Below are 23,908 nucleotides of genomic sequence, written 5' to 3'. Positions count from 1 at the left end.
TTCTGCTAAAGACTGGGTGGGTTTCACAGCTATGAAACCTATGAACACCTTTCTGTAAAATATGTGAATATCTTATCAAACTATTTGGAATGCCTGGCTCAAATTACATTTCATTGAGCTAAAATTTTAAATTAACAGGATAAGAGCCCTATCGGTATTTTATAACTAGTCATCTCTCTCTCTAGCTATGTTGGAAAATGATGCTGTGGCCATACATAATGGTGGTGCCTACAACAGCATATGATGCTATGCTGACTTTTGGTCTCTCTCGCATGTATATGACGGAACAATTCATAATACAGCTGCTGCCACCTGTACAGGAATCCTTCTACTTTGTGCTAATGAACTGTTGGGGCCACTCACATAGATTTACAGAAGTAGTATTGCTGAGGGTAGAGTCCCAGGAGATTGGAAGCTTGCTAATGTGGTTCCAATATTTAAAAAAGGTTAGTAGAGAAACCACGTGTAATTATCGTTTAGTGAATTTGATGAGCTCCCTCTTGAAAATTTTGGAAATTATCACCAAAAGGCAATTGGTGAAGTGTGTAGACGAGAGTAATATATTGTTGGAAAACAAGCATGGGTTAAGGAAGGGGAAGTCATGTGTAACCAACCTTCTTTGCTTCTATGATATCACATGACTAAGATATTGGAGAAAGGCAATAATGTTGATGAATGCCTTTGGAAATCAAGATAAACTACGAGTGTTTACATGAGATTAGGGGCAACTTGCTGAATTGGATAGAATCATGGTTGAGAGATGGGTCACAATGAGTTATGGGGAATTTTCTGATTGGACATGTGTGAAGAGTGGAGTTTCTCAAGGAAGTGTCCTTAGACCCATACTTTTTCACTTTTTATCAATAAATTCGCTCAAGGTATCAATGGAATTGTTAACAAATTCACAGATGATGTGAAGCTAATGGGAGTAGTCTGGAATTCAAGCAATAGGGAGGGGAAGAGAGACGCTCTGGATAAACTTGAATATGATTGCAGCATGACCTTTAATGTTTATAAATGCATGGTTGCTCATTTTGGTTTAAACAATCCATGTTTCACTTAGGAGTTGTTGGTAGGGTGTTTCATGTTCTACTTGGGCTCGTCTATCATCGCTTTTTGTTTAACACAGAACATATCACACTTTCACCCTGTATAATTATACATTAATAACATTTAAAAAAATTCTACAGCTTGACTGCCAAAACTGCTAGAAAACAGTGTCTATCACCTACACAAGGGAGAATTTGGTCTCTTTTTCTTGACTATTTCTTAACCTTTGCTTGTATGACCAAATGAGCTTTAAAGGAGTCTATTATAGCAGTAATACCCAACACGGTGCCTGTTGCACCATTTTAACCAGACAACAAAAAACAAATCACTATCTGTCAATGGTAACAACTAAGTTAATAGAGTAGAATATTTAGCAATATATAAATTGGACATTTGCCGTCACTATCTTTATAAAAAATTACACATGCATTTCTAGGCACTTGAAATTGGGATAACTGCCTGATAAAGTAGAATGAAGTAAAAATTTCTTTTATTCTCCAGCATCAGAATCATTTTATGCAGGGGTGGGAAGTGACTAAGTCCATTTCGAAGCAGCTTTGGAACAGCAAAATTCAGGATTTAGAGCAGTTTTGGAGCAGCAAATTCAGGATTCGGAGCAGATATTTATAAATTGGAGCAGTGAAATTAACAAGAATATTTTCGTTAACCCTCAACCCTTTTCAAAATAAAACTGCACTGTCTTTTGTTATCAAACATCTTTTCGTCAGCTTGATTTTTGTTTTTGGTGTTTTAGGCTTTTGACACCTTGTTTGAAAGAGCGGCTGTCATAAACTTTTTTGCACCAGTCTATCTAAGATGACTTTTGCTTACGGAGGGCACTATTTGCTGCCTTGAACAGCAGCACTTCAAATGAGCTAAAAATTTTTTATAAGTTTTTAATTTTTTTATACTTGGAAAGAAATTATTGCAAAATGGGAGAGAATTTCGGAAGAATCAACTCGATGTTTGGCGATTCAGCACTCATTATCTGGCGAGATTGGCGATCTGATACTCGATATTTGGCGAGATTGACTATTTAACGCTCGTTATTTGGCGATATTGGCGATTTACCACTCGTTATTCGCACATTGGCGATTTAACGCTCGTTATTCGGCAACATTGATGATTTAACGCTCGTTATTCAGCAACATTGGCGATTTAACGCTCGTTATTCGGCAAAGTTTCTAAACTAACATTCGTAATTCGGCGAACATGTGCTTTTTACTCCCGGAATGAAAATTTTTTTCACGAAACATCGGGATTTAACACAATGACAATCGATTACAGTAATTTCTGCTGCTTCCAGTGACAACTTTTTTTTTAAACGGAAACACCCGAATTTGCACTTTAAAGCTGAAAGGCATTGCAAACCATCTTCAGTTCCACGATCACGGACAATATCGGGGTTTCGCGATGGAAAGCCCGATCAGGGGCCGATAGTTTAAGGCGATAGTTTAAGTATAGTGGAATAAAACACGCTCTTCTCGTAAAGAAACGTTTCGTGGCTAGCAGGAACAAAAATTTTTTGGCGTCCTTTCCGAAATTCCGGGCATACTGAAGCAAAATTCGCTATTTGGTGCAGAAAAATGCAAAAATACGCTATTGGAGCAGGATGGCGCAAGATATTAGTTTTGGCGCAGTGAAGCGCAATTGGCGCAGAGTTCCCACCCCTGTTTTATGTCTACACACAATGGTCAACTAATCCAGGATCTAATGTTTATAGCAGATTCTGGATTAATTTTCATCCATAACTGAGAAGTTGGTTCCCAAGCTACTAGAGAACTCAGTTAAGTTGGCTGCGTGCTTGTACATTCACCATGGACCACCTTTCAAGTTGAAGTTGTACCTCCAGTCAAAAAAACTGACACAAAATGAGCCAGTTTTGAAACCATAAAACCTCTTAATGAACTCTGATACATCAGGCAGTGTTTAGTGTTCAAGAGAGACAGCAATTTATGTCCCAAATCAGAAGTGAGGAACTGACGATGGATGAAGATTGAACATCTATGATTAATTTTTTTTTTCCACTTTATAGGTGCAATTCTTGCTGGAATCTAGAGATTTGACTATGTAAAAAAGAACTGTTACAAAATTGGAGAATTGATGTGATGGTTGGCACTTTAACACTTGTTGTTTGGTGACATTGGTGATTGACACTTCTTATATGGCAAAAGTAGCAAAATAACACTCATTAGTTAGTGACATCATTGCCAATTTAACACTTGTTATTCAGCAATGTCAACAAATTAATTTTAACTCACCACTACTGCACAATTTAACCGAAATTTTGTAATGGGAAGCCACATAAAAAGGCCATGATTTTTGTGGATAACATTGAGCGCAGGAAGTTGCCGAGAAAATATAAAAATTGATTCATTAAAAAATCAGTGATTTTCTGGACTTCTGTGACCATTTTCTCATTTCATTACTTTTCCGGGACTTTTCTATGATGGTACACCTTTTGAAAATAATATTTGAAAGAAAAACACAAATAATATTTATTGAGTGCAACTGTCATTTTTTATACATTCATTTAACATACAATCTTGTATAATAGAACAAAATATCAAATAACTTACCACCATTTGCTCTCGAGTAGCATTCCTTGAAACTGTGATTGTCCTAAACATTCTTCTTTTGACAGAAGCATTGCCATCATAAACTTTAATAATTTCTAAGTTAAAAAAAAAAAACATAAAAAATTAGCACAGAGATCTACATATTTTTCCGACAGAAGAGTCAAACATTTCCTTCCAACAATTTAAAAATTCTAAGCAATATTATAGCAAAGATATTGTAACAATTATATTCTTTACTATATCAACGAATAAGGAAAATACCAGGAAATACTAAAAAATTCCTGGTGCATTTCGACACACTATAGGTGTTGTCTTCAGTGGATGAGAGTATTACGCTGACCAAGTTTCCACTTGGATTGAGTACCAAATCTTCAATCTCAGTTGCTCAACTGAACGAAAAACTATACGTCTGTTCAAGTCAGACATTGTGGCAAGAATGAAGCGAAGCGCCTGTGTGGGAGTCTCTTGCAACAACCTGACTGGCTGCTTGCGAAATGGAACTATCCGATTGCCTATTCAAATTTTCTTTAAATTCCCGCTCGTAATGAACTTGAGTGGTGTTGATTTATTGTTGTTTACTAACTCAATTTTTGTGTGTGAAGGCACTTTCTTTCTTTCAAACCAAGCATAACTCAGGTCTATCACCATCTATGGGCGATTTACTACCTAGTGAGTTGTGCCGAAGTGTAACTGTATGTGTGCAACTAACAGTCTGAGTGCGTATATAGTGTTGCGTTTGATTTTTCAGTGCTGTCATCTATAATTTTTGAAGGCTCGGATGTATGTGCCTTTGTAGAAGTCTAAATCACTGTGAATTTCATTTTGTGAAAAACTTTCGCTTCCTGAAATTTGATGTAACATTACCATTTAGGCCCCGGCAGAAATGGTCCTTTTCTAGTCATCTTTATATTTTTATTACCTTTAACATTGATTCCGGGATCGATCGGCAAGATCATGTGCCACCGATCGACCGCCATGTTTACGGTCTTTTGTGCTGACAGATGCCAAATATCATAGTTCTCAATATTATTCTAAGTTCATATGAATATGCAAATTTATTTGTCAAAGTTATGTAGATTCCAGTGCTGCAGAGTCTCGATACAGATTGTGTAACGTATCGCCCCTTTGGGTCTCACATTATGTTTTACAGATGTCACGATAATCCCTTCTTCCCCCCCCCCCCCCAGTTAACTAGCTAACGCTAGGCCCTTACCCAAGCGAAGACCCGGTTGAGCTGGAATGACTTTTTGTGATTACGTTCAATGTATGTTATTCATTGTAAAAGAAATAATTGTCTTCAATTACCTTGTCAAATTAGCGGAGGGCCACAGACTTCCGCTGGTTACATATAATTGTCTTGGTCTCACCCTCAATAGCCTTACCGATACCGTGGGTAAAGTCCGGCTGGCTTCCTGAATGAGCCGCTGTGGTGGTCGAGTGGTCATAGTGACGGACTCACATTGCAACGTCCCGGGTTTGAACCCTATCATTGCCACAGTGGTGGTCGGCTGAAGTTGGTTTTCTGTGGTTCCCAACTTCAAGGTGTGAATACGAACCGATCTCCCCTTTAAAAAGTCTCGTCACAGAGAGCAACAGACCTACAAACAGTACAAATGTAATTTAATCATAACACCTCACTCACTTCACTTCTGAAATATAGAGAGCAGCACTGAAAAATCAAACAACACTACATACGCACTCAGACTGTTAGGTATACACACAGTTACACTTCTGGCACAACTCACTATGTAGTAAATTGCCCATAGATGGTGATAGACCTGAGTTGTGCTCAGTTTGAAAGAAAGAAAAGGCTTCCTTCGCGATTATCGAACTGTTGCCAACCAAAAATACAGAATATCCGAAATAATTGCTATTGTTGACAGAATATGCAAATCAGCAGAGTGATGTCATAGTTTTCCTGATGCACCGGAGGAAACACGTCCTTTTAGTGTGCCGAGATATTAAAAATAGGCTGGATAAACCAGAAGCGTGGCATTCAATCTTCTAACTTTGAACAGTTCATTCTACTCACTCCACTCAATGGGGTTGATGGGTGACTAACTCCTACTAACAACTTGTTGTTGTGATGTTACTAATGTCATAAAAAGGTGATCTCCTAAGCTAGGCTACTCCGGCTGGTCCGGGTAGTTGTTTCAAATATAATCTTCTAATCAATTAATAGTCATTTATCGTGCATTCTGGTCAGTTGGAAAGTGGTTCCTTGAAAGGGTCAGATGATCCTTAAAATGATTAATAGCCAGCAGTTATGTTCTACCTCGGTCTTCAACGTTGTGCTGATGATCGATAGCATGTTTCGTCAATGGATGTGATTCAAAGAAGTCAAACTGTGCAACTTTGGAAAGGTGCTCCGTCTCCTGTAGATTCCTGAGCTGAGCTTTCTCAAGTGGTCAGCATCATCTGCCTCATTTGAAAATGGGACACTTTGTTCTTGATGTAGGACTTAAGAGTTGTTCTATGATGTTTCGCTGATAATGAGTTGATCCTCGGCTGTATTGGGTGAGACCTTTTTTGTTTTGCGAATCAGAGTGTAGTTGTCCATTTCAGAACTAACATGTTTTCTATTGAACTCTAACGTGTAACTTGTTTAAAATATGTTGTGGTAATAAACATTTTGATCTGGAACATGCTTTGTTCACTAATTATTAAGAACTCACTTAATATTTCACTATTATTATTAAACTGTTTGATTCAATACAGATGAAGGGGCAATGGAACAAAAATTTTGGGAAAATATGATATAAACTAAGTTTTTTGTGCATTTTGAAAAGCTGAAGTTGTACTAGACTTCTTATGATTATCAGCCTAAGGACTAAGTACAAAGTCACAGGACTGTATAATGCATGTACACATTTGCAACTGACTTCCTATAGTGAAGGCAAATGAAAGGCTGAAAAAAAAGTCAATTCATTTCTCCATCAGTTTCCTTCAGGTGACTAGAGATTCATAGTGAATTAGATGAAAGTATTCCTCAAGAGATCTATGGTAACTATGTACATTTAAGAAAACATTGTAATCCACATTAAACAGGTCTATTTTAAATCCTTGTAATGGCTGAATTATAAAAGACAATTTTATCTCGAAAGAAAAAAATTGCATTTCAGCATAGCACAAAAAGTAACTGAAAATGAGCGAGCAGAATACAGCAGCACAATTGAATGTTTTACACACAGTTTTATTAAAAGAAAACTGAGCTTAGTTGTTTAAAATATTTTCTTGAGTTAAGAGGCCATCTTACTTTCATCTGGGTTTTCTTCAGATATAGGTTATTGTAGGTTATTGTTTTTTTTCTACAGAATATAATTATTTCAAAGCAAGTATTAAGATTTGATGTCACTGTGATTAAAATATGTATTAAAAAGTGTTAAGTCTATGGCCTCCCCACAAGGCCTGGGATAATTTCTATCAATATTATCACTTTTCACACTATAAATTCACTAAGGAGGGGCTCTGCTGCCAGATATTGTGGGGGGCCATGGTTAAGATTGCTAAGTGATGAACTAATAACCAAGAAATGTCATGTTGCTTAAAGAGGGAACCATTTCATCAAACTATTTTATACACTAATTTTTTATGCAAAAATTAAAATTAATTTCCAAAGTAAACCACATTGGATAAGTCTTTGTTTAATCACAAAAATCAATTTTTAATCTGGACATAATTTTTTTAACACTTTTCTGACCTCTAATATATTTTTCAGTTTCCTTGATGTTATTAAAAAAATTTCATTTTAGATAAATTGAATTTCTGCAAGGACAGGAATACATTCTATATGACAGTAAGCAAATTTGCCAAGCTGAATAGTTACATGTGATAATTAAAATACGAGTACATTGTGAAACTAAAAATGTGCAAATTAAAATCATACCCCATATTAAATAACAGACAATTTCTTTGTGTTTTTTAACAATGCTAACCTTCATCTTTGTCTTTTTCTTTCGGTGAAGGATAGTCATCAAGTTCTTTAGCTTTATTATCACTAGAAGAAAACTCTTCAGATATACTCCGAGCTAAAAATAAAACAATGATATAGCTTTAAATCAATTCAATGATATTTAATTTTGAATGCAAATTTTCTTGAATTAACACTAAAAAGATGAAAGTAATCATTTTGACCACTAAGTTAATTTGACAAGCAATTAAACCATACATAATTGGTCTTGGGGGGTATTGAAATTCTATAACTCATTCTTCTTCTTTGGGCTTTCAAGTTCCTTTTGATAAATATTCTGGGTTTTTTAATTAGCTGGTAAAACCAATTTTTTACCTAGAATAACAGCAGGGATCAAAATGACTAAGAGATGGTGCACGAATATCATTACAAAACATCTTGAAATGAGGTCCCTAAATATAAAAATGCAAATATTGGAAGAAAAGATGTATTATCACAATACAAGATATACAGAAGACTGGATGTTGTGAAGATATTTATTATTTGAGATGTTAATTTTTTTTTTTTTAAGGAAGGAAAAAACTCATCTCTGCCTCTACCGGGAGTCGAACCCGGGTCCCTCGATTGCCGGACGAGTGCTCTGACCACTAAGCTACAGAGGAGATAGAGATTTTCCTTCGCTAGAGCGTATATATGCCAAACGGAACCGTGCAATGGACGGTGAAACCGATCAGCTAATAGCTCATGGACGATGAGCCATCAGAGGGCTATATATATGACAAGAATGTCGCTCTCCACTTGTTAATACAAGATATACAGAAGACTGGATGTTGTGAAGATATTTATTATTTGAGATGTTATGTATGTATATCTTGTATTAACAAGTGGAGAGCGACATTCTTGTCATATATATAGCCCTCTGGTGGCTCGTCGTCCATGAGCTATTAGCTGATCGGTTTCACCGTCCATTGCACGGTTCCGTTTGGCATATATACGCTCTAGCGAAGGAAAATCTCTATCTCCTCTGTAGCTTAGTGGTCAGAGCACTCGTCCGGCAATCGAGGGACCCGGGTTCGACTCCCGGTAGAGGCAGAGATGAGTTTTTTCCTTCCTTAAAAAATTAACATCTCAAATAATAAATATCTTCACAACATCCAGTCTTCTGTATATCTTGTATTAACAAGTGGAGAGCGACATTCTTGTCATATTATCACAATGTTCAAGGTTTTAAGTATTTTAAAATCACATTTAAAATGACAAAGACATTTAGTAGCTGCTTAGCTTTTTGTAAATAGCAGCACATATCAACAGCCCAGTTCAAAAGGACAACTCAAAATTATGTTTTGAGATATCTGCATTTTAAAGATTTACTTCGTATGGAACTGAATGGGGATCAACGCAGATTTAATCACAGTAGCAAGTGTATAAGCAGAGTTCAGAGTTGTTGCTGTTTTGCAATATGTAGAAGTATTTTCCACCATTCTCATGGCGTGTATAATTCAAAAATGCTGTTTTCTGAGTTGCCTTTTCAAACTGGGCTGTCGATATTTCTGTTAAAATACTTGCTTTTGACCTATTATAGGCAGATTTTACAGAAGATTCCAATTTATTTTTATTATTTTTCTCCTCTCCTGATCATTAAAAAGACACTTTAAAGGAAGTTCATCATCAATAAAAATTTGATTCACAGAGATTTTCTATGGATCTTGATGCGTTTATATTGTTATTATATATGTTACCACCAAAGCCTGAAGTGCAGCCAATTGCAAAGGGGATGACCACTTTGTGAATTGGCAGAGAGTTTTGGCCAAAAAAGGATTTTCAGAAATGATTCAAGCTTTGGCCAACCAATTCACGAAGTGACCAGAGATCCTTGGGTGAAATTCAATGTGTTGATGTAAGATGGTCCGGTAGACGTCAGTGTCATTTTTTTTCATCGACAATGTGCCATACATGTCTATATACATTATCTGTATTGGATTAGCTCTGTGACATGAAAATAAAAGAAATTTGAGAGGAAAAACTTTTTGTATAATAATATTAGACGTCAGTTTTTCTATCAAATTTTGAAGGGGAAAAATTATTACTGCATTGCGACTGTGATATGATGGGTTGCCAGTTAATACAAATATAAATACAAAAACAAAGCTACAACAGACAAAATGCCCAATGAGGTGACTGAGAAAAAGATGCTCATAATAAATATGGATATTATATTTCAGCTGGCATTACTAGCGCCACCTCAAATGGAAAGATATAGAAAAATTACGGCAAACCCAGCACCATTATTGCTGCCTTGGTGACTTATAGCACCCTTGGCAATCTGGATTATACTGCATTTGTACTGTTAAAATAAGTAAAATGTAAGAGCAGCAATAGATTACTGAAACTTTTTTCCCTTTCCCTGTGGGTATAGTTATCATGAATAAATATGCCAACTTGACGATGACTCCAAATCATGAATTTTGTTACTGGACTCTGACTAGGGATCACCGGCCACCTTGAAAACTGACTGGTCAAAGTTGGAAATTTGGACATTGACCGGACCAATTTCGGGCTTTGGCATTAACATATGCCAGAGCCAAAGATGGCAGCACTGAAAAATCAAACAACACTACATACGCACTCAGACTTGTTAGGTACACACACAAGGTGTGAATGCGAGCCGATCTCCCCTTTGAAAAGTCTCGCCACAGAGCAACAGACCTACAAACAGTACAAATGTAATTCAATCATAACACCTCTCACTTCACTTTTAAAATATGGAGGGCAGCACTGAAAAATCAAACACAGCACTACATACGCACTCAGACTGTTAGGTACACACAGTTACACTTCCGGGACAGCTCACTAGATAGTAAATCACCCATAGATGGTGATAGACCCGAGTTGTGCTCAGTTTGAAAGAAAAGACCTCAGAGATGTCATTCATATTGCAAAGGGGTTGTATCATTATTAAAATACAAAAATTTTTTATTTGGTCACAGTCTTGAAAACTTGATTAGGAAGTTGTTGCCTTGTCACTCCTGAGGGCTCCCTCCCAAAAAAATCATGTTTGTAATTGCAAAATTTGCCGAAATATTTGAATTCAAAAATTACTAAAAGTGAAATGAGGGAAAGAACAGCATATGATGTGTAGAATGAGCTTATCTTAATAATTTGTGATTATTTCCTTTATTTTCTCAGCAATTTTTAAATTCAAAAAACAAAGCAAACATTGCACTTAAAAATAAGGATTTTTTTTGGGGGGCCACAGGAAGGACAGGGCAACAACTTTTTAACTAGGTTTCTTAGGATAGGGTGACCAATTAAAAAGTTTTTATTTTAATAACACTATGCAACTTCTTGCAATATGAATTACCTATGTATCTGAGATCTATGCGTTATTTGGATACTTTCCAATTGGAAGTATGCTTCTAGAATTAACGGTTTGCGAGTTATTCCAGAACAAAAGGATTTTCCTATATGCCCTGTATATACAAATATTATAAAGGCTTCCCTAATTGTTTGAACAGCAGATATCTCTGCGACCGCAAACTTGAAAAACATAATATATTTATTCATTTTTCATGACTTGACCAGACATAGATGCTTTCGGCCAATGATGCAAATACCCACAGTTCTGTACCATTACCTTTTTTTGAAAGTCATAAATGTATAGTAACGGCCTGAGCAGAGGCCTGTGGTTAATTTTGTAATGCATCCACGAAGTCAATCGACTATGGCCATTTTCAAGACTGTTCAACAGAGAATTTAGCTGAGTGAAAGCAAATTCTCTGTTCTGTAACGAGTCCCATATTTTACCAGAGTTATTTTCCATGTGTTAGCTTTCCGTGCTTTGGAAAAGCATTGAAGGAAAAGCAACATAATGAAAACGCAATGGTTTCAGCATTCACAAAATAAGATTTACATTTCACAAATTCAAAATTTTAATATTAACATAAATACGCTTATTTTTGTGTAATTTTTTTATGAATACACGCCCCAAAAAAAAAAATTGACAACTTAAGTCCCTATGTGTAATTTTAAAAAAATGTAACTAAAAGTATGTTTCTAACCACCAGAAGAGGTTGTCCGCAAGGAGGAATCCTTTCTTCTTTTTTAAGAAACATAGTCTTCAGCTCCTTGATCTCTGATCTAATAAAAGGACCAGGTTATACACAGGCTTATGCAAATGATCTAGTCGAGCTCATTCAAGGGCATGATTTATCCACAATGAGGATTCTGCTCAACAAATTTTAAACTCTGTCAACAGATGGGGTGACAAACACCAACTAACATTTTCCACGGAAAAAACCAGAATAGTGATTTTCGCATGGAACAGAAAATGGGAAATTGGAAACCTAACCCTCAAGGGACAAGAATTAGCCATATGCGACAGAGTGAAATACCTTGAATGTGATTTGGATTCTAAGCTCTCCTGGAAATCCCATATTCAAGAACGAGCTAAACGGGACACTAATATACTTATGCTATGCAAAAGAATTATTGGCAAAACCTGGGGTTTAAACCCTAAAACCACTCAGTGGGTCTACACTGCTATTGCATGCCCAATGCTGAGCTATGGTTGTGTGGTATGGCATCAGGCGTTATCAAAGACCTCTTATGAAAGTGTCTTACAAAAAGTGCAAAGACTAGCGTGCATTCTTATTATGGTAGCTTTACCCAGCTCTCGTGTATTACCCAGCTCTCATATGTTCCTTCATATCTACATGATCCACAACTCATGTTAAATCACTTGGTGTTAGAGAAAATTTTGCCTAAGCTTTTCTCATATGGGACACCAAAGAATGATGTTTCTAACATCAATGATTGCATAGTCTACTAATCAATTTCAGACAGCTCATATGGAGATCCCACCGTATATGTGTAATACAATGTTTGTGCAATATCTTATGTTCTTCATTCCCCCTCTCACTTCAGTATACGACATTAGCTGCTGGTGACCCTGAGCTATAAGTAAACCTTATAGCTTAAGATACATAGATAAGATATATTTCCTTATAGCTCAGTAGCTGGTGAGCAAGCAATGGTATTCTTAAGGGGGTCACATACCTCTTAACATGGGAAAAAGTTAAAATATCATTAAAAATACTATTTAACTATTGATTTATTAGAAATTTTTTCACGTATTTTTGATTAAATATGCTATCTTATGCTGGTATACAATTTTTCATATCTTTAACACTTAATTTTTTTAAAAATTTCAAAAAATGCATAGGATATCGTATTTTATCAAAAACATGTGGAAATAATGTCTAATAAATCAATGGTTAAATAATATTTTTTATGATATTTTAACTTTTCCCCATGTTAAGAGGTATGTGACCCTATAAGAAGTCTTACTTGGGAAGTCTCAATTCTTTTTCATAATAGAAACATTTCCATTGGTTGCTCCCAAAAATAATGTTAGCGGCGAGATCCACTGTGTATTTTCTATAACCTTATCCCTTTAAGTGGCAATGATGAGATATCTCGTCTCCATAAAAGCCTCTCATTTTAGGATTGACAAGCCCAGATATATTGTGGAAATAATTTCTCAATGTAAATCTTTTCTCCATACCCCTTAGTTTATATCTGCTGAAAATCGGAAGAAAGTCTTCATTACAAACGATATGGCATTTTGAAGGGTGATTAAGTGATTTCTAATTGCCACTTAAAGGGTTAAGTTACACTACTGAAAAATTTGTCATAGCTCAAAGCAATATAAATTTCCATTAGCACTCCAATTTATTAAATAAGACTGAGCTCCTCTTCTTTCTCCCTTCGTTTTGAAAAAGATTCATAGGAATGCATAATCCTATCTATAACCTTCAGTGATACAAAAGTTGTTTGAAATATTTTTTTTCAATCTCATTAATTTAACCTTTAAATAATTATAGTAGTCCATCAGTTAATGAAAAATCTCAAAAAATTAAAAATATATATATATATTCAAAACTTTACCTAAACATATCCTTGACAATGCATCTCGCTTTTTGCTTTCAACACCAATAATAGTTTCTAATGGAACATCAGTTCGTGGAATACTGACAGAACTTGCAGGAAGCATTATACATTCAAGACATCCAAACGTACATTCATTTTGAACATTTTTGTAACAGATAGCATGAGCCTATAATAAATATTAAAAAAAACTTCAAATTTCACAAATTTCATTATTTGGTACTTATTATAAAACTGATTAAATTCTGGATCATGTATCACACACACAAAATTAAAACAGGCACTGAATTCTTTTTATCTTACATATTTCTTTGCAAAATAAAAGAATACAGTAATTGCACAAAAAAGTTAAATTTTGTTTGGGAAAGATGCAGTGCTGCTCTTGAAAATACAAAGACCACTAAAGAAAGAATATCCGAGGTGGCTAAAAAAAGATGGCCATAAAAAATGTAAATGTCAAATATATCTAAAATACAGCAACCCAAAATAAGAGCAATTATCACAAAAAAATACTAATAATTATGATAAAATATCCACTGCCTCATAAAAAAATTATGCTTAAATATAAATAGCTTCTCGATTCATTCCAATATGAATATCATATTTTCTTTTTAAAATGCCAATTGTGGCATAATTCACAACATCCAGGAATAAGCTATCCCATTTATTCACAACCTGCTGCATGTTTATGTTTGTAACTTTAGGTGTGTGTGTGGCACCACTGGAATATTCGTATGTTTATATATATCCTGTGTAACCGTAATGTTGGACTTGCCTTGCTTTTCATTATGCATGCCTTCCATTGTAATGCTTATGTATATTTGTGCACCATTATATCCTCATACAATGGTGTCGAGTGCTTGTTCATGATTGCCTTACGACTCGGTCATTTCATTGGCAATGAGAGAAAATTATGAAGATTTTCAATTCATTATTTTTATGAACATGACATTAGGAACCTTTGAACATTATTCAACCTTTTAATCCGTCCGTGGAACAGAGGTCACATTATGTCGCACATTAAGCAATATTTCATTGCAAAAAAAAACTGTCGATCCACTTCCAGAGAGCCATATTTTTTTGACGGTAATAGGATTGGAAACTTACAGAAGGCTATGTGATTTGCTCTCTCCTGCATTACCTACTGACAAAACTTTTGCACAGTTAGTTCAACTTTTAACGGCACATTTTGAACCAACCCCTTCACAGACTGTTGAGGCACTAAAATTTTTCAGGAGAAATCATTTGCTGAGAAATATGCACAAAGTTTTATCGCGGAATTGCATTTACATGTTGAAATATCGTAATTTTGACAATTTCTTGGATCGCATGTTACGCGATTGAATAGTTTGTGGAATCTAATGTGAAGAAATAACTCTAAAATTGGTCACTGAACCAAATCTAACTCTACATGCCATTGAAATAGCTGTAACAATGGATTCAGCTACACGTAGTGTTAGTGACATTAAAAATTTTGCTTCTCCAGGAGTTAATTTAGTGCAATCAAGAGATAGAGAATTATGAAAGGTACAGCCGATTAATTATAGTAAATCTCCAACTAAAAATAACTTTCGGAAAAATTGCTGTATGCAGTGTGGATCCAATAAACATTTTTCATCTTCATGTCTGCATATAAAAACTATTTGTCATACGTGTTCAAAAGTTGGATATCTTGCCTGAATATGTCAATCGTCACAAAAATCAAATGCTAAGTCGAGAGTTACAAAATTTGATCTGAAAAATAAAAATCATTTGATATTGCAAGTTGCAAATCAAACATTAAAGTTAGAGAGTTTGAATAAACTAAAGCAGCCAATTTACGATTACCAGAAGCTGTGCCCCCCCCCCCCAGCACGTGTGGTTCGAGTTAAAGAATACGACCTTGAAATGGAAGTTGATACAGGAGTACCTTATGCTCTGATTTCACAATCTACTTTTGAACGTTTTAAAACAATGCTCCCTCATTTGCAAGACACAAACAATATTTTTGAGATCATATACTACCCATGAAATTTCAATTTTGGGAAAAATAGATGTGAATGTTACATTTGGAAATAAGGCGACGAAGCTTCCACTGTTGGTTGAGAAATGAAAATGTCAATTTAGCTGGTCAAAATTAGATTTATCCTTTTAATTTGATAGACATATTCAACAACAAGAGGTAAATAAACTTTCTAATCATCCTCTTGCTTTGCAATCACTATTGCGGAAATTTGACCATGTTTTTTCCTGGTGTCAGTGCCATGCAGAATGAGAAAGTGAACTTGGTTTAGAAACCGGGCGCGGTAGCCCAGGTCTATAAGATACTTACCTGAAGTACCAAAGGACGTTTAGAGGTGTCGCGAGTTTGATACCCGGTTCGTCCCTGTCAGAAAAATTTCCTGAGACAGAGGTACAACAAAAACGGCAACCTGACCGCAGAAAAAATTGCTACCGCATGGAGTCCCCCGTCGAGGGGTTAGCGCACCAACCCCTCGTCGAGTATAAAAAACAAGCCTGCCGTTCGGAATCAGCAATAAATTGTAGGTCCTGGTCTAATTAGCCCTTGTGTGCAGAAAATGGCAGTGGTGCAACAAAGTGATCAAATGAAGTTTTGAAACCGAATGCAGTTGCCAAGTTTCTCAAACCTTGTGTGGTGTCGATAGCGATGCGTGCTAACGATGATAAATTAGATAGACTGCTACGCGAGGACATTATTGAGTCTATTAAAATTTCTGAATAGGCTAATGCCGGTGGTTCCAGTCCTTAAAACTAATGGTGCTGTGTGACTTTGCGGCAATTTAAAGATCAGTTATTTCTCCCACAGAGTTAGAACAGAACCCACTTCCAAATATTGAAAATATATTTTCAATTGGCGGGAAGTCAGAAGTTTTCCCAAGTTGGATCTAAAGGATGCTTATCATCAATTTGAACTTGATAACTCTAAGAAATTAGTAGTTATTAATGTGCATCATGGTATGTTTTCATACAAAAGAATGCCATTCTGTATTGCATCTGCCCCAGCCATGTGTCAATGAGAAATGGACAAATTAATACAAGGTTTACATAGTGTTGCAGTCTATTTGGATGATTTAATTGTGACAGGTAAAGATGACATTGAACATTTGACTCATTTGGTCAAGGCTTTGTCTAGATTGGATAATGCAGGTCTAAAACTGCACAAAGCAAAATGTGAATTTTTCAAAGACTTGTGTATTTGGGTCATCATATTGACAAATTTGGTTTACACCCAGTGAGCACTAAATTGGATGCGATCGAAAAGCTCCTTCTTTGTCTAATGCTGCAGAAATACATTTTTTTCTTAATAGAAATGGTTCACTCTGGAGGAAAATGCATTTTCCAAAGCGAAAGCTGTTTTGAAAAAGCCTCCTTTGCTATCACATTTCGATAATAAAGTTATTTTGTCGTGCAATGCTAGTCCGGTTGGATTAGGTGAGGTCCTTTCTCATCCTACGAATCTTGGAGATCACCCCATTGCTTTTTCTTCGAGGTCACTCACAAAGGCTGAGAAAAATTATAGCCATTCAGAAAAAGAAGCCTTGGCATTACTATTTGGTGTAACTAGATTTAGAAATTATCTCTCGGGGCAGAGAGTTTACTTTAATAATGGACAGTCACCTCTTATTGTCAGAAAAGAAACCAATTTTCGCTGTAGCTGCTGTTAGACTTCAAAGGTGGGCTTTGACACTTTCCGCTTATGCATACAGGATTAAATTCAAGCCAAGAAAGTCAAACAAATGCGTTGAGTAGGTTACCGTTACCGGACTTTTGTTTTGACCCTTCTCAATCAGCAAAATGTGTGTGTTTAATGCAAAATCTAGATGACAGCCCAATTTCAGTTCACACATTGAGGCAGTACTCAAGTACTGATCCTACCTTGTGTACAGTGGGGATGTATATATTCAAGACGGATGGCTTACAGAAGTAGCAGACGATATACAACCATTTTGGTTATACCGAGATGAACTTTTAGTTGAGCAAGGTGTTATTTCGCAAGGTGTGAGAGTGTACATTCCTGAGAGATTTTGAGTGTATGTATTGTCAGAACTGCATGATGGTCATCAAGGAATCAAAGCCGTGAAAGCCTTGGCAAGAGGTATAGTTTGGTGGCCTGGTATTGATGCAGATATCACGCGTATGGTAAAATTCTGTCTTGCTTGTCAAGAAAATGCACCGTATGCTCTTTCAAATAGAGTATCTTGGCCATTGTCTCTAGATAGCATCGCATTCATGTTGACCACGCTGGTCCAGTAAATGGTCATTTTGTTTATAGTGATTGACTCAAATCACTATTGATTGACTTACACAAAATGGCTAGAAGTTATACCAGTCACTTCTATAGCTTCATATAGTACAATACAAGCTGTCAGAGAACTTTTAGCAAGATTTGGTGTGGCAAAATTATTGGTAAGTGATAACAAAACTACGTTTTGCAGTAGCGAGTTGTTGTGCCCCAGGAAAAGGGATAAACTTCCATGACAACCTCTGAAGATCCACAGACGACCCTCTCCAAGTTCCCAGGTGAGAAAATTCCATTAGAAGAGTCGAAGGTAAGTGGAATTCCTGATGTTTCAAATTCTTCAGTGTTTGTGCCTAGACGAAGTTCGTGTATACGTCAAGCTCCACAGAGCTTGGGATAAAGAACACTAAATGGCATAGAGCAAACTTTTATTTTTTTTAAGAAACCCAGGAATGTTGCATATTAGTTTGTAACCTTAGGTGTGTGTAGCACTACTGGAATATTTGTATGTTTATATGTATCCTGTGTAACCGTGATGTGGGGCTTTTGCCTTGCTTTTCATTATACATGCCTTCCATTGTGATGCTTATGTGTGTTAGCGCGTCAGTATGTCTAACTGCCCAGTGGTTTGTTATCTAATGTATTAATAAGTCAATGTTAACTCAGTAATGAATTAAATCTCTCTTGTGTTCTCCTCATACAATGGTGTCGAGTGCTTCTTAATGACTGCCTTATGACTCTGTCATTTCACAACCCTACTAAAAAAATTTCCTACAACACAACCTGGAGTTGTCCTTTACTAATCAATATTGTCCCCTAGTCAAAGCACTCAACTGATGGTGTATTAATAAAATACATTTGATCTATTTATTCTATCCATGGCGTTCAAAAATGTAAAAACTTTGATCATATCCTGCTCTCACCTGCGTGCTTTTGATGTATAAACATATTCAAAAACTGAAGTCTCTACAACATATAAAGGTTACAAATATATTCCAAGTGATTTCTCTTTCGCATGCAGATATCTTCATGCAACACTTATTCCAAGAAATGTGGAACTTTAGTTCATCCAAGAAAGTTACATACAATCAGAAATATCATTTGTTTATAGTATTTTCCTGCTTATAATCTGAGGATTATGCATTAGAAAAAAAAAAATTTCTTAGTGCAGACCAGTGGTTAGAAAATTTTTCAAGTCACTGAGCACTTTTTAAGAGAAAAATTCATCGCAAAGCACAAACAGGGATGCTGGAAGTCACGTTCAACCTGTATGCAACTAGCATTTAGTTTCAATATATGTCATGATCATACGTGTCGATTTCAATGTCCCATTTTTTGAATACTAAAGTAATTTGATCAAATAGTTCTTTATTTAGTCGAATTGTCCATCTCCTGAGGTGGCAACTTTTTATCTTGAATAATTTTTATTTTATTGTAGGAATGATAGATGTTTTACCTGTGTTTTTCCAGGAATTACAGAAGAAAGGGGAAGTGCTGTCATCTTTAAACACACCCAAACAATACCTTTCAAACCCTTCTTCACTCTGCGAAGGACTACCGAGCCCTAGGCCGATTGGCAGGAGTCTATACGATCTCCAGTTCCTTGGGATCTGTCTGCATCAGCATACCCTTGCACTCAATTAAAATACTCATCTCTGAACATCAGCACAACAGTCATCCAGGGTTCATAATGTTATGTGGGATCTTTCCAGGGAAATTTTAAGTATAAAGTTGGATTTCCCTAAGAGAAGGTTTTCTGTGTCACGTGCAGCATGTACATGCTGATTGGTTAAAAACCAGAATTTCAGGTTTTTTTTTTAACCGTGAGCAGTGTTTTTATACTCGTTTCTCAAGAATTTCTAATGAATTGGTTATATGCAGGTGGCATTTGTTTACATGTGCAGCTTTAAAGTATGTTTGTTGATATATGTGTGATTTGTGCTATACTGTTGCTGCCATCTGGCTTCCCCTTGTTGAAGTGAGAAAGGTGAATGCCTGAATTTTGATGTTATGTAAATATTGTATTAAAAGTCTGTCTGCTCTGTGGAGAGATTTTTTTTAAATGGGAGACTCATTTGTGCCCTAAAATAAGAGAACCTAGAAAAAGAACTCAATTGACTACTACTGTGAGGCAAATGGAGCTCAAACTTGGATCCTTGTGATGAAAGTTCTGCACGATGCCCACAAGTTTCAATTAATTAGTATCTAGAATTCGGTTTTTCATGTGCAACAGTGGCAAATGCATGGTGAAGATAAAGTGAAAAAACCACAATGCAGCACAGTTAGCCTTCGGCAATTGCTATCAGAGACAAATTAGCTCAATCGTACGTTATCAAGATCAAATATTTAAATCTGATTCACACCCAGTGAATGATGAATACATTGAGATAATCTGTATATGGACTATGCAATGCATACTTCACCTTATGGGCTCCAGGAGCTGAGAACTCATAAGGGTATCTTTGCTGAAAGCAAGTAATAGCAATGAAAGCTTTTCTGAGTCAGAGTAATGCGCTTATAGTTGACATTTTTAGAAGCTTTTGACTAGAAATCAGTGAATAAACTATCAACAATTAGGAGCAAATAGCATGGAATGACTGGTCCCATTTCAGACTATACTGGGCTGTTGCATGGCTAAAAATATAATGGAGTCCGAACAAAACTATATATATGATCTGGCACGCCAGATTGAAATCGTGTAAGTTCACGATTTGATGATGCAGACCAGTCTTTAACTCATGAGCTAGACTAATGAAATAACCCCAGAAATTTTTCACCCACTGGTCTGATAAATACTGTTTACTTTGAAAACAAAACCTTTGATGTTTGCACCGATACATTTTATCAAATTAAAAACAGCATTTGCTTTCATTCAAACAAAAAAAAGATAGCACCCAACTATAACTTGCAATAAAGGCAAATTTTTTAAATTAGTAAAATGAATAAAAATTATTTTTCTATCTCTTTGTGGAGCATGAAGAAATCTTTGACGGAGAACAGTTTGGAGACCCCGGGTGTAGACTATATACTGCTGCATCTTATCTGCAACTCCCCCCCCCCCCACCCGAGACATTGGAATAGAAATATATACAGTCAGTCCTCTGTATTCGCAGTCTTCTGTAGAACACTTTTGCAGTGCTAATTCTTGTATCAGAACAAAATATAAATGCACGTGTTAACTAAACATTTTATATATATATATATATACACAGGGTGAATTCGACCTATTCTGCAAAATGCAAGGGGGTGATAGATGAGCCCAAGTGGATCATGAGACACCCCACTAACCCTGTTCTATCTCAAACCATTTGAGTTATGGTGGATAATCGATTATGAAAAAAAATGTGTCAAATCTAAAAAAACCAGTATTTGTGAAGTTTTAATGAGACCTACATGCAAACTAAGCACACATTTTGAAAGAAAGGAAAAAATCCTATAAGGCATAATTTTCATCAAAATATCTGGATTTATTGGCAAGCTACAATAAGATTTTGATCTCCAATTACACAAATACTCTTCTGGCTCAATCGGTCAAATTTACCAATAACTTGTCCATTGTACCAGCTTTTGAAAAAGCCTACAATAAACCATATTGGTGTTCTGATAGAGGCAATTGAGCCCTTTGTTCGCAATACATCACTGAAATCTGAGTTCGAAGTAATTTTAATAGGTTTTGGTAGCAATGCGATTTTTCACTTCAACAATCTCTCAGCAATTGAAGCTCCCCATTAAATACAGGTAGATATTAATGATCCTGTAATGCATAGTTTTCCAACCTTTTTTTTTGTCCCACAATGCGATCTCTAACCCATAAGATCCTATCTTATATAGGATATCGAGCTTCTTATACTCGTAGCTTCTACCACCCCCCTGGAACATTCTATCGCCCTCAGGGGACATTAACACCCGCATTGGGAATCACTGCTGTAATGTCACCTTATGATTTTTTCTGCAAAATCAAATTGTCACCAAAATCTAACAGCCAATTTCAAATTTTTGTTGAATATCTACTTTGACAGACATTGATTTCAATGATGTATGATGAACAAAAGGCTAAATTTCTCCTGACCCAGAACACTGATATGGTTTATGCAGGCTCTTTTGAAAGCTGGTGCACAAGTTTTTGGTAAATTTGACCGATTGTAGCTAGAAGGGTGTTTACATAATTGGCGATTAAAAATTTTGGCAACAATTTGATTTCGAACTTTTCTAATTTTTCAGTGCTTGTAGTTCACCAATAAATCCAGATATTTCAATGAAAATGATGTCATCTTATAATAATTTTTTCGTTCTCTCCAAATATGTGATTATTTTGCATGTAAGTCTCTTAGAAACTTCAACAAATGCGGGTTTTTTACACTTGACACACTTTTCCATAATCGATTACCCACCATAACTCAAAAATGGTTTGAGATAGAACAGGGTTAGTGGGGTGTCTCATGATATATTTGGGCTAATCTATCACCTGGAAAGCCATTGTCGATATCAAAATTCTGGATATTGACAATGGCTAACTTCATTTCTGCAGTTCTCTGTTTGCGGCATCAATGAATATGCAATCCGATACTATTCCATTGAAGACAGGTTTTACTGTAAGACACTGAGATTTTTCCTGTTGAACACAGGTTTCCGCTTAATAGACATTCAATTGACATGAGGAAAATTATGTAAAGATTGCGAAAAGATTGAAATAAAATAAATTAAAAATAAAGTAAATTTAAAAATAAAGCAATTATTAATCAGTAAGTAATAATTATTAAATATTTATCACTTGATACAATGCATTATTTATTAAAAATACATTTATACTGCATTTACTTCAATACACTAGTCCATTACATATTTACTATTCCCCAATCTAAATATTGAGTAAAAAATTAAAAACAAGATTTTGTAAAAACAAAAGATTTTCACGAAAATTTATTTTTTCCAGTGGTCAATAACAGAGCAATAACTACACAGTTTACACCCTTTGCTTCCTGACTTTCAGTTTTATTTCAGAAATTGTAAGAAAAATGCCCGAGTCAATATGCTATTAAAAGAAACCAAAATTTCTGTAGTTCTTCAAAGGTTTTGACAGCATCTGTATAAAACTTCACCCTACAGTTTTTTCTGAAAATGGCATTTATTACATCGTCATTCTCTTTTTGACTTTCTCTAAAATTTTCAATGAGTCTCTATATTTGTCATGTCAGGTTCAGTTTGTACATTGTCTTCTACATTTATGTAATCCTCAGCACTGCGATCACAGAAAGCAGCTTGCATGCAATTTTGTAAGTCCTGCATATATATCATCTGGAAATTCAACCTTTGCACTGATTTCTCCCGTAGAACAGTCTGCTTTTCTGAAAGATTTTGTAACAATTTCAGGATGTAACTGCCTTACTACATATGGCTTATTAAAACTGTAGCATAAAGTATGAAGATAGTTTTTGCTAATGTAAGGGGGGCAGATAATGCAGAACTGACATTGGCAAGCAGAAATTCCATAAAAAAATTTCAGTAGAGCACTTAAACATTTTGTGCTTGGCCTAATATTTTAGGAAACATTTGTAGTGTTTGTATGAAATTTTTCATTAAGAACATACAATTTTCCTTTCCATTTCCGCGTTAGATAGGTTCCTTTCAATCCAGGTTTTTAATGTGTATTTTAGCATTGAAATCACAGGGCCAAGATTTTTTCCATTTAAGACACAGGTTTCCACTTAATACAAGTTCCGTTAAAGACAGGTTTTACTGTATATATAAAAAAAAGAAGTTATGTATAGCATAACTTGATGTACTTTGATGGTTACAGCATGCAAGTTGTGCAATACATAACTTGCAAACTATAACCATCATTAGTAACTTTCCAAATACACAAGCATTGACGAGAAAGAATGTTACATCTTCTAATATTTGGAATAAACAATAGAAAAGCTTTTACTAAAAAACACTTTTCCTGGATTAGTTTTCGTTCTGGAAATCAGAAGACCCTTAACAGAAAAGACAAACTATTCAAAGTCCTTTATATGCCTCCTAACTCAACACCTAGCATTCAGCAGTCAGTTCAGGGATTATGCAAACATTCATAGCTCGCTATACACATTACTCAATGATGATTATGCAGCCGATCAAACATGATGTTAATGCAATGCAGGAAACGTCTTGAAGTCATGGATGAGAATTTCACAGATGCCATTA

The 23,908-nt window shown here is 35.6% G+C and overlaps 1 protein-coding gene across 1 annotated transcript in view; it reads right to left on the bottom strand.

The window, feature by feature from the left end:
- LOC149065674 (diacylglycerol kinase theta-like) overlaps positions 1–23,908 on the bottom strand; it is a 132,647-nt gene that overhangs the window by 87,929 nt on the left and 20,810 nt on the right. The window contains exons 6-8 of the mRNA XM_089254062.1: positions 13,486–13,654; positions 7,565–7,657; positions 3,630–3,724 (exon numbers count right to left, since the gene is read on the bottom strand). Of these exons, the coding sequence (XP_089110188.1) occupies positions 3,630–3,724; positions 7,565–7,657; positions 13,486–13,654 (357 nt within the window). The remainder of the gene's footprint in view (positions 1–3,629; positions 3,725–7,564; positions 7,658–13,485; positions 13,655–23,908) is intronic.

This window comes from Pholcus phalangioides, unplaced genomic scaffold (assembly GCF_987345545.1).
Source record: "Pholcus phalangioides strain wild (caught in Gottingen) unplaced genomic scaffold, Ppha-v1.0 ptg000039l_1, whole genome shotgun sequence".
Lineage (NCBI taxonomy): Eukaryota > Metazoa > Arthropoda > Arachnida > Araneae > Pholcidae > Pholcus > Pholcus phalangioides.
Note: the sequence above shows the minus strand (reverse complement) of the source record. Positions and strands in the feature narration are given on the sequence as shown.